At 38.8% G+C, this 12,267-nt stretch overlaps 1 protein-coding gene across 2 annotated transcripts in view; it reads left to right on the forward strand.

Moving 5' to 3' along the window:
• The window catches only part of ZC3H12C (zinc finger CCCH-type containing 12C), a 57,411-nt gene that overhangs the window by 31,625 nt on the left and 13,519 nt on the right, over positions 1-12,267 (forward strand). For both annotated transcript variants that reach the window (XM_055132478.1, XM_055132479.1), the window contains exon 3: positions 11,207-11,346. In XM_055132478.1, the coding sequence (XP_054988453.1) occupies positions 11,207-11,346 (140 nt within the window). The remainder of the gene's footprint in view (positions 1-11,206; positions 11,347-12,267) is intronic.

The following is a 12,267-nucleotide window of genomic DNA, read 5'->3' on the forward strand; positions in this document are numbered from 1 at the left end:
TTGTCCAGGGCACCCAAAGTCACCATTCAGTTAAAAATTTAATTCTAGCTGTATCACTCCATTCAGTGTTTTAAAATTCCTGGAGTGCCCAGCCACAAATCTCAAACTCTACATCACTGATAAACCTGAAGTGGCACACCACAATGGATAGGATGTAAAGCAGCAGGCAAGGAATCTTGATTTAAATAAATATATGTATATATATGTATGTATATATATATATATATATACACACACACACATACATACATGGCTTAATCTGTAATCTCTCTTTTTTTTTTTTGCCCTTAGGGTCACACCCGGCAATGCACAGGGGTTACTCCTGGCTCTGCACTCAGGAATTACTCCTGGCAGTGTTAAGGGGACCATATGGGATGCTGGGAATCGAACCTGGGTAGGCAGTGTGCAAGGCAAATGCACTACCCGCTGTGCTATTACTCCAGCCCCTGTAATATCTCTTTTATAAGGCTTAATGGCTCCATGGTGATACAATTATCTTCACTTTCTTCTAAATGATCAAACATCTTTTGATCATTTTTAGCAAATTATTTTTAACAAGCAATATAAAATAAATTATTGAGAGCCTGCTGTAGTGGCAGGCTTGAAGAGTGGTTGCAAAAATTAGAAATAATGGTGAAGGGAAGGTGCAGTGTTGGTGGAATTGGTGTTGAAATATTGAATGTAATAAATCATTATGGACAACTTTATAATTAATAAAACATGAAAAAAATATTTTTAAATGAATCACTGTGAGGTATAGTTACAGACTTACAAACTTTCGTGCTTACATTTCAGTCATACAATGATTAAGTACTCATCCCTCCAGTGCCCATTCTCCACCACCAATGATCCCAATATCCCTCTACCACCACCACCCCATTCCCCGGACCCCACCCCGCCTCTGTGGCAGGGCATTCCCTTTTGCTCTGTCTCTCTCCTTTTGGGTGTTGTGGTTTGCATTATAGGTATTGAGTGGCCATCATGTTCGGTCTGTAGTCTACTTTCAGCTCGCATCTCCTATCCTGAGCGGGCCCTCCAAGCACCCTTTACTTGGTGTTCCCTTCTCTGTCTGAGCTGCCTTTTCCCCCAGCATTTGAGGTCGGCTTCCAAGCCATGGAGTAGGTCTCCTGGTCCTTATCTCTACTATTCTTGGGTGTAAGTCTCGCATTCTGTTACTTTATATTCCACAAATGAGTGCAATCTTTCTATGTCTGTCCCTCTCTTTCTGACTCCTATGAAAAAAATTTTTTAAAAGAATAATCACTCTAAGTTGGAAGATAACTCAAAGAGATGGGTGCACTGCAATTGGGAACCTTGGATTTGACCCTGGTGCAGCATGGTCCATGAGCATCACTAGGTGTGGCACAAAATGAATAATTAAAAATTTATCTAGAGAAATGTAGGGAAAAGCTTGAGTGATAATATAGAAACAAGAAGGTTAACTTGTATCTGAAATATATGCCAAAGTTAAATTGTGAACAACTCTTAGAAAAAGGATGCACTAAAAAAGTACTTTTGGTGAACAATCTTATGTCAGGCTAGAGAAATTAAGCAACCATTTGATTGAATATCTATACCCCCAACCCCTACCTCGAAAGGGGGCTAAGGTTTTTTATTTTCTTTAAGTAATGTCTTCAAGATTAAACAGAAATCTGATAAGAGATTTTAAGGTCAGTATAAACAGGAAATGCTTATGTTGTGAGTACAGTAAACTAAGCCCATTGTATACAAGCAAATTTTAATGGTCTATATAAACAGGGATTTAAACATTTGATTCGTTTTTCTGTTTGTTGTTTGGGGGCCACTGCCTGTGGTGCTCAGGGGTTACTCCTGGCTTTGCTCTCAAGAGTAATGGTGCTGGGGGGCGGGCAAGGGGGGCACACACACCATATAGGATGGGATGCCGAAGATTGAACCCAAGTCTACCGAGTGCAAGGAAAAGTGCTGTACTGTCACTTTGGCCTCTTTTGATTTGTCTTTTAAAAATCACAAATCCTTTCATATGTCTGTTAATCAATCTAGTTTATGAAGTTTTATGAACTTGGGAACACCTTTTATGTAAACTTTATATTGAAAGCCATCTATAGGCCTCTAAAATTTATACATAGTTATTTGGTTATTTTGCTGCCCTGTGGCTGCTAACCACTTAAGTCTAGTACTGACTTGTAGTTAATAAAATTCTCCCGAATTCCTAGTCCAGGTTTTCGATTTAGACCTATGTTTCTCAATATATTTCCAACTATGGCCCCCTTCTGACCTTGTTTCCTTCCCTTGGCCCCTGCCTTACCTCACATGATTTTCATCTGTGATCCCCATGGAATATATTTTGGGGATCCACAAGAAGTCTATGGCCCCTGGTTGAGAAATACTGATTTAAGTTAAAGGAAAGACTACAACTTGCCAGAGTTCATTTGAATTTAGTTTTGGTCCTTCAACAGTTTATCAAACTTATATGTAATAAAGGCCAGAGAGATAGTACTAATGTCTTAAATTTCTTTTAGTCTTTACCTTTCTCTGTTTCACCCCATATGCACTCTTACAAAATTATACTGCTGTTAACTAATACCTAAAGTAGGATATGCAGAGGATATGTCTATTCTAATCCATCCCCATTGATTTAGAAAATGCCTAATAATCAATGAAAATCAGTTCAGGGTAGGGAGTTGGTGGTTTTCATACAGCAGCACCAATTACCTTTTGCAGAGGTTTCAAGCACTAGCAATCAGCAGTACCTCAAGTTAGGGGTCCCAGGATATAGCCTGTATTTGAAGAGATTCCTGAGGCTGTCATACCTACTTTGAAATCTCACAATCGTTTGGCCTCATTCTGCCTGTTCAACAAAATCACGCAGGGTCCTTTTTCTGTGAGCCAGTACATGCTTATGAATGAACTAACATGTAAAGAGAGAACATGTTAGTCTCTTGGCTCATTTTTCATAGATGCTTTTAGAGCACTAAGACTGGCAATATTTGATGGAGGATTACAACTAGTCCTCGTACAACTAGCCCAGCCAGCAGACGTGAAGCTTATTATGGGCTGATTCTTTTTACATTGGGATAAACTGTAAGTTGGTTTGGGGAGCTAAATTTTAATTTCAGTCTTATTTCACTAAGGGTACAGTAGCTTGACTTACTCAGTTTCCCATTTCTTATAAGTTGTCAAAGTATCCATTAGCCAACCCAGTGCCTTAATTCTAGGACAGTTTCTTATCCAAATTCTCAGACTACTGATTCCCTCCTTTTAATCATTTCTGTTTGCTTAGCTAACTTTTGCATGTTATGTCTGGAGGTACAAATCATGTTAGAATAATCTGGCAATTATATCCCTTCTAAGAGATAATAGCCCCTGTATCATTGGGAACCACTGAAGTCAGTGTCTCCTGTTTCTATTCCCAGAATCACTGTCACTGTCACTGCCATCCCATTGCTCATCGATTTGTTCGAGTGGGCACCAGTAACGTCTCTCATTGAGAGACTTATTGTTACTGTTTTTGGCATATCCAATACGCACGGGTAGCTTGCCAGTCTCTGCCTTGTGGGCTCCATGCTCTCAGTAGCTTGCCAGGCTCTCCGAGAGGGGCAGAGGAATCAAACTCCGGTCGGCCGCGTGAAAGGCGAACACCCAACCGCTGTGCTATTGCTCCAGCCCCATTCCCAGAATAAACAAAGATAAAAAGGAGTAGGAGAACTGGAGAGAACTTGCAACTGCATTGCAAGCAGCTGACCCAGGTTCTATCCTCAGTACCACATATGGTTCCCCCAAGCCCTGCCAGGAGTTATCCCTGAGCACAGAACCAGGAATAAGCCCTGAGTACAGCCAGATGTAGCCCCCAAACAAACAAAAACCAAATAGAAAAAAAAAAAGACGAGGAGTAGAAGGAACAGAAGGAGTAATAGCTTGGGTAAAGTGGTGGAAATAATACAGTGGGTAAGGCACTTGATCCTTGGCATCCTATATGGTCCCCAGAATATTGCAGGAGTGATTCCTTCGTGCAGAGCCAGGAGTAACCTCTGTGCATCACTGGCTGTGGCCCAAAAACAAAAACAAAAAGCTGGCTAAAAAAGAAAGGCACATAACAGTTTCTTCCTTTTTTTTTAAGGAAACTACCACCAGTGGAACCAGTTGAGGGTCTGGGACCACTTTCTTCAGTGCTCACCTGCTGCTAGTGGTTTGGTGGTTAGGTGGAGCAGGGCCACAATGACAGTGTTCAGGGGGCTGTGTGGGACTAGAGAACAAACTTGGGCTCTGCACATCCTAATTTTTCTGGCTCTTAATGCATTCTTTACAGTAATCTATTCTTTCATCTCATTTCCTGAGACCCACACATCTTTTTTTTCTCCCTTTCTGTGTGGGATTCAGAACCAGTGGCTGTGGGATTCGGGATTGCTTCAGTGGATGTGAAGCACTGAGGATTAAGCTCAGAATTTTATACTTGGTCTAGGTGCGTCTAAACCACTGAGCTGTCATCTGGGCATGGTGAGATTGAACATAGTTTGAACTCTTATCCTTGCATTTTCTGGGCAAGAGCTGATGCCCCTGATTATAGACCCTAATCTTTTTATTTTGAAATAAGGTTTTTCTGAAAATCCTATGAATAATTTTATATTTCAAATGGATTCGCTCTGGCTATTGCAAACCAGAGTTTTTAAAGTATACCTATCCCCAGTACTTCTTTATATATAAGCCTTTTAGGAAAAGACTGAAAACCAAAGCAAATTATAGGTGACCTTCTAGTCACATTATCCCATTTTGCTCAGCAGTAACTCAAATTTTTCATTGATGGCATAGAATTTTCCTGGGACCCCAAATCTATTGTGCCTAGTTGGGTGAAGACATTTTTAGCAGATTTTCAGAATCCTTTACCACTCCCCAAAGGTTGCCCCAAATCTTCAAACCATTTCACCTAGCAGAAGTCTCATCTAAGCTATACCATCCTTATTGCTAAATTGTTAGAATAAAAACTAAGTTAAGGGCTGGAGCGATAGCACAGCGGGTAGGGCGTTTGCCTTGCACGCAGCGACCCGGGTTCTAATCCCAGCATCCCATATGGTCCCCTGAGCACCGCCAGGAGTAATTCCTGAGTGAAGAGCCAGGAGTAACCCCTGTACATCGTCGGGTGTGACCCAAAAACAAACAACAACAACAACAAAAAACCTAAGTTAAGACCCAAAAGAATATAGAATGTTTTATTGCTGAATGGTCTCTCAGGCCTCATTTTAAAAATGAAAATCTCCTTCTCTTTGTAGTTATGGTGAGGGAAGGTCCTCACATGCTTGCCGGTTTTTGATTGCAATGCTAATGTGGGGAGGGGTCGCACTGTAGTGTGCTGGAGGCTGCACTCTTTGTTGTACCATGGGGATCATTCTCTCCATAGCCTGTAGTACTGGTGATCAAAATCAAAAACTTGGGCATGCAAGGCAAGACTTCTACTATTAACTACACCTCTAAGACTAAGGTTACAATTCTACATCATCCTATTTTTTCATAGTTAATTGGTTCCAGTAGGAAAATGGTTTACTTTACCATCCTGCTTTTCATAATTTTTTATCTGATAGGGTAAGTCAACATGACTTGATTAAGTCAACCTAGAAACTCCTATAGTTGGCCTTTAAGCACTTGTGATTGGTCACATACTTCAGCATGCTTCCATAAGATTCTAATGAGTTCTGTCTTCCACAACCTCTCCTAGTTTGTGATAGTCTGTCTGCAGTTTGGAGCTACTTGGTAATATATGCTCAGGCATTTAATATGACTAAGGATGATTCTGGGCCCTGCTAGGAGACAGAGACTTCTGAGAAAAGAGCCATTCTAGGAATTTCTAGTTATTCTTTATTTGGCTGGGAAAGTTTTGTTGGAGACTCAGGACTCATATCCCCATTTGAATGACTTTCCTCTCGCTTCTGCAGTTGGTTACAAGTAGATTCTGCCTTGTCAGATCAAGGCTGGGTGAACATAAAAACCAAATATTAATTACATGTAATCTGATCTCAAGTTGCTGAGGGGGTTTTACTATACCTGGATATGGAATTTTACTATATTTTAGAGAGAACACGCCTTCAACTTTTGTAAAGTCTATTGCATACCAGAATAGTTACACCAATTTACACTCCCACCTGTAATGTATGAGTTCCTACTTTCACACATCCTTGGCAACATCTGGTGTTTGCAGACTTTATTTTTTCCGTTCTCATGGGTGTGAAATGGTGTCTCACTTGGCTTTAATTTACATTTCTTCACTATTGAACGTCTCATACATTTGTTGGCCATTTGGGTTTTCTGTAATGCACTCTTCATGTATCTTTTGCCTTGGGAAAAATAAAACTAGTAGGTCCAGAGGAATGGTACAGGGGTTAAGGCCTTGCACATGGCCAATCCTGGTTCTACTCCCAGCATACTCAGGAGTGATCCCAAAGCAGTCACTAGTAACCACTGAGTGTCACCCATGTGGCCTGTGACCCAAATTCCTCCCTTCAAAACAAACATAATACCTAGTTACTCTTTTGTTTAAGGAGTAGCACTGTAGCACTGTCATCCCGTTAATCATCAGTTTACTCGAGAGAGTGCCAGTAGTGTCTCCATTTGTCCCAGCCCTGAGATTTTAGCGTCATAAACTTTATGTCCTCTCTCCGTGGATGCGAGTATAAGGAGTACTTTATTTTTATTAGAAGGTGGGAGCACTTTGGGTCACACCAGTTGTACTCAGGGCTTACTCCTGGCTTGGTGCTCAGGGGTCACTACTGGAGATGCAGTGCCAGAGACTACACTAGGCATCTGTCATGTGCTGTCATGTCAAAGCTCCTGAATCATCTTTCTAGCCTCAAGGAATAATTTATAATTCTAAATACCAAACTTTTTGTTGATGAACCTATACTATTGGTTGGTCCTGTCTTATCCTAGTTGATTGCAAATATCTCCTTTTAATCTTTAGCATATTTATTTTGTTTATTGAGCCCTTCACATAAAAATGTTTCATGTGCTGAATGTCTTTTCCTTTTGTCATTAATACATACATTTCTGTATGTGTCTAAGAGAAAGAGAGAGAGACTTTTCTATTACATAGTTTCTGTTTCTTAATCTTTTCCACCAGTAAAACACGGGATTCATAATTAATGAGACATTTAAAGTTTTTGATGTTTTTCTATGTAAATTTTAGAAACAGTTTCTCAGGTTCCACAAAAAAAAATTTAAAACAGTCTTGAGAATTGTTACTGAAATTTCAGTATTCTCACAGATTAATCTTAGAATTTCCATCTTCAGTGAGTCTTATCACCCATGAAAATGGTATATTATTTCTCTCATGTAGGTTTTCTCTTATACCCTTCAGCATAGATTTACAGTTTTTATTTTCTCTACAAAGCTTTTGCATATCCTTTTCAGATTTATTTCATTTTTGTGACGGTTAGAAAATGGATCTCTTATTTTCTTTCCTGAAACATATACATTTATTTATTGTTATTATATTTAGGTAACATAGTTTCAATTCAATAGTTTTCTTTCATGGTTTTGATGAACAAAGTTAACTGCAACTTCACCCTGCCATCAAAGTGCCTAAGATCCTCCTCCATCACTAACCTTGTGTCACTTCTAGTCTACATCTTCCCTCCTCCAGTTCACCGTTTGGTGATATGTTTTCCTACAGAAAGCCTGTCAGTATGATTGTAGATTTGTTTATTCTATAATTTTATGACTTTCATATTACTCATATAGTGAGTGAATTTACAATTACTATAGCTTTCTTGGGACTTCTTTCCTTTTCACTATTATATAATAGCATTGAGGTTGGGGAAAGCACGTTCAATGGTACCCTCAGCACTCCAGGTTCTGTGTTCAGGTATTCTGGCAGTGCTCATGGAATCATATGCAACAGCAGAGATTGAGCCAGGTTGCTGTGTGTAAGGCAAGTACCTTAATCTCTGTACTTTATCTCCAGCCCCTGTAATAACATTTTAATCCCTAATAAGTTTATAACCATGTTAAGTAAGACAGAAAATGAAAGACATAAACAGGATGATCTCTCTTATCTGTGGTATATAGAATAACTGGAATAACTGGACAAGGAAATGCAAGGTATTAAAGGGGGAATAACTCCATCACCCTTGGCCCCAAAATATACAAAAGAGAAGGACAGAGAGGGAAAGAAATTAAGGGAAAGCAAGAAGAACTGAACAGGAAATAAGGGAGGAGCAGGATGGTGGGGGCAGGAGTCAAGTGCCTTGGGTACATGGGTGGTGTTGAGCTATATATTCAAACCTCAGTCATCAACACAGAAAACAGGATATCCCAACCACAACAATCAAACTTAAAAATGTTCCTGTCAAGGAGGCAGGTTTGAGGAATGGGGGTGGCTGATAGGGAAGAAAAGGAGGGAACACGGAGATACTGGCAAAGGGAAGTTGACACTAGTAGTGGGACTGATGCTGGAACATAGTATGCCTGAAATTCAACTATAATTTATTTTGTAAATCAGGGTATTCTAATGAAAAAAATTAATTAAAAGAAAAGGAGTGCTCATTCAATATGTGCCTGACTCAAAATTTTGTAGGTAAAATGTTGTGCTAAATCATCACCCAAGGGGCTGGAGCAATAGCACAGTGGGTAGGGCGTTTGCCTTGCACGCGGCCGACCCGGGTTCGAATCCCAGCATCCCATATGGTCCCCTGAGCACCGCCAGCGGTAATTCCTGAGTGCATGAGCCAGGAATGACCCCTGTGCATATCCGGGTGTGACCCAAAAAGAAAAAAGAAATCATCACCCAAAGTATGGTATTAATTTTAATAATTACTTTTTACAACATGCTGCTTTTATTATATGCTCAGCAATTCTTGATACTGATCTTTGACAATAAGACAATATAATTATTTTAAATTTTTATTATCAAAAGTTTTTTGACATTTTTGTCTAGATATGACTACTATAATAGTAAACCCCAAAACAACACAATATTGCATCTTTTATCATCTTGACTTGTTTTTTCCCTATGAGATTTTGTGATGTAGAATTGGGGGGGCTGGAATGGGGGAGAGAAAGAAAATATAATAAAATAATCATTTATTGTCAGCATCACATCATATAGTACCCCATTTTAGCACCCATAGAATCCCTTTTTGGGGGGTACTTTCAGTAGTGCTTTGGGGACCATGTAGTCCCAAGGATGAAACCAGGACTCAAACATGCAAAGCTTGCACACAAGCTCTTCGAGCTATCACCCAGCCTACATCAACAGACCCTTAAAAGTCCCATGGTTGTAAATATTTTACGCACATTTTATGAAAGTTCTTCATTTGCATTTTGATGGTGCCAGGGATGGAGCCCAGAGTCTCATAATGTGCTCTACTGCTTAGCCAAATTCACCAACTATGAAAGTTCTTTAATGAAAAGTTGGAATCTTCTATTTATAGAGTGGGATGTGGCAGCTGCCCTTACCAAATAAAATCAACATTAAAAAAATACTTATGCATTTTCTCTCTTTAGGGTCAGAAGCAGTTAAATTATCAAGTCAAGTAAACTAATATCATTAGCAACTAATAAGGTATAACACACTAATATTTTAACACCTTAATGGAGAAGAATAATATATTTAGGTTTGGACAGCTGAACATATTGAGAATAGTTAGTGGATATGATACCATCATTTTATACAGTCTTTCAGAAAACTGATTAAATTTCAGTATTTTCCATAAGACTTAACATTACTTTGTATCATTTGCTAGGGCACTTGCAGAATTATCAAGTATACCTTTTTACCAACAAAACTGTGCTCAAACAACTTCCCTTATATCCTCTCTCTGAAACCTCCAGTGCATCTAATTTCACCTCTAATTTTGCTCCAGAACATAAGATGGGTCCATGGAAATATAAACAGTCTCATGTTGTTTGCTCTGATGGTCCTCATTATCTTCAAGCTGTTTGGGTTTAATTCTAAAAATAATTGTCTATATTTACATGATTCTAGTGCTTTCAATAAGACCATTATTATATACTTAGTGTTTGGTTTGGAGTCAAAGAAAATAAAGTATTTACCTGCTGAATTTAACCCTCAAGTTCAAGAAATAACTTTTATTTCTGATATAGATAAGAAATGGAACACTGAGATTTCAACCCTTTAAAGAATGTAGTTACAGCATTCAAAGGAGGAATTTTAAAACATTAATTTTAAAACATTAGAGTAGGGCCGGAGGGATAATACAGTGGGTAATGCACATGCCTTTCACATGGCTGACCCAGGTTCAGTCCCTGGCATCACAAAAGGTTCCCTGAGCCCTCCAGGACTGGTCCCTGAGCACAGAGCCAAGAGTAAGCCATGAGTACAGCAAGGTGTGGCAAAAATATTAGAGTAAATGTTATTTTGAATTATTAGATTAAAGTATACAAGCAGAGCCTCGTGCTAGTAAATATTTACTGAATGACTGCACACTTAGTCAAGTATTTCTTTTAGGCAGGCACTAAGACTACAAATCCAATTTCAAATGCCTTTTGTCTTCAAGTTTACCCTTGTCTAACATAATACTGTTAAACAGAAACTGGGGATCATGTTACTGAAGGACATGGAAAGAGTTTCTCTTATGAGATAAAAAATGCAAGCATATTGTTCCTTTTAGAAACTGATAAATTCCAGACACAATGACTGGATTGAAATATATGCATATGAACTTTTGAAATAGAAATGTTCAGAAGCTCTCAATTAATCTTATTCCACTGTTTTTTAATAGATTATTGGTTACTTTTTATCGTAACTGAAAATTTGAGGTGGGGGACATACCCAATGGTGCTCAGGAATTGCTCCTGGCTCTATGCTCAGGGATCATTTCTGACAGGCTGGGACAGGCATATAGAGTGCCAGGGATTGAACCAGGTCAACCGCTTATAAGGTAGATGCCTTACCTACTGTACTAACACTCCAGCCCCTGAAATTCTTATGTGGTTGAGTTCTTTTGTTTTTTTACTTACTAATCAGAAAGAACTCAAGTCCTAATGTTTACTATGTTACACTTAACAGTTTGTCCTTTCTTTATTCTCTGTACAATAACCATCCCAATATCTTTGTTTATTTTTCTCACAGATCTTTATTTTTCAACTCCTAGGTTATCCTGTTTTTCTGAGATATGCAACTCCATCTTAAATTAGAAAGCTTCTATTAACTATTATAATTATGTGATCATTTCTCTTTACAAATTTCAGTTGTATGTGTTCTAAAATAATCTTTCAGCCATGGAAACAAAGAAGTATTCTCTTGCCGAGGAATAAAATTAGCAGTGGATTGGTTTTTGGAAAGAGGCCACAAAGACATCACAGTTTTTGTTCCTGCTTGGAGAAAAGAGCAATCCAGACCTGATGCTCTCATTACAGGTGAGCCCTGTTAGCTACCTACTCTTAGCTTACTTATACAGTTACCTGCACTATCAGGTATTGTTTAAACAATACGTTGATCTCTTTCTATTTACTAAATCTGTTTAACTACAGTGTTTTCTTGAATGGGCACTAACAGTATTTTCAAATTTGAAAACTAATTAAATATTAGTTATTTCAGGATTTTTTCCCCTCAATTGATTTAGAAATGCTTTCCTTTGGAGTTTGTAAAATTCTGACTGTTAGAGGCAACGAGTCAGAGAACTAGATTAAATGCTGGCATTGGGAGCTAAAGAGATCATTCAGAGAGATAGAGCACATGTCTTGCATTTGTGAGACCCCAAGTTCGATCCCTAGCACCTCCCCATGCACTGCTGGTATGGTCCTTGTGGCCCTAAGTACCAGTGGACTGGAGCAGCACCAAAGTGCCATTCTCACAGGGATGCTACAGGCCCACAGAGCTGAGCAGCTCTTGGAGTGGCCCCAGACTCCTTGAGCATTTCTTGGGAGCCATCACCACCACTCGCCCCCAAAAAGTAAATTCTAGCTTTGCCATTTACTAACCACAGAACTTTGAGCAGTATATACTAAACATACTTTCTTACTATATAAAATTAAACTAAGTAGCAATTAAAGTCTAGTAACCACAGATTTTTTTTAAACTCTGAAACTCTGGTCACATGCTATCTGGGAAAATAACAATTCCAATAAAGTGCCACATTTTGCATATTTTCTAATTTTTAAAAATGAGTTTCAGGCAAGGAACTGTTACTGTTAATTATTGTTGCTGAACATGTGTACAAGGGCTCTCTCTACTTCAGTAGTAATAAAAACCAAGGAACCTGTGAAGAAAACTACAACTTTTCAATCAAAAACAAGTGGAGAGGTAATCTTATTTTAAGACTTAATTTTATCTCTAAT

The sequence above is a fragment of the Sorex araneus genome, chromosome 3 (genome assembly GCF_027595985.1).
Source record: "Sorex araneus isolate mSorAra2 chromosome 3, mSorAra2.pri, whole genome shotgun sequence".
NCBI classification, from domain to species: domain Eukaryota; kingdom Metazoa; phylum Chordata; class Mammalia; order Eulipotyphla; family Soricidae; genus Sorex; species Sorex araneus.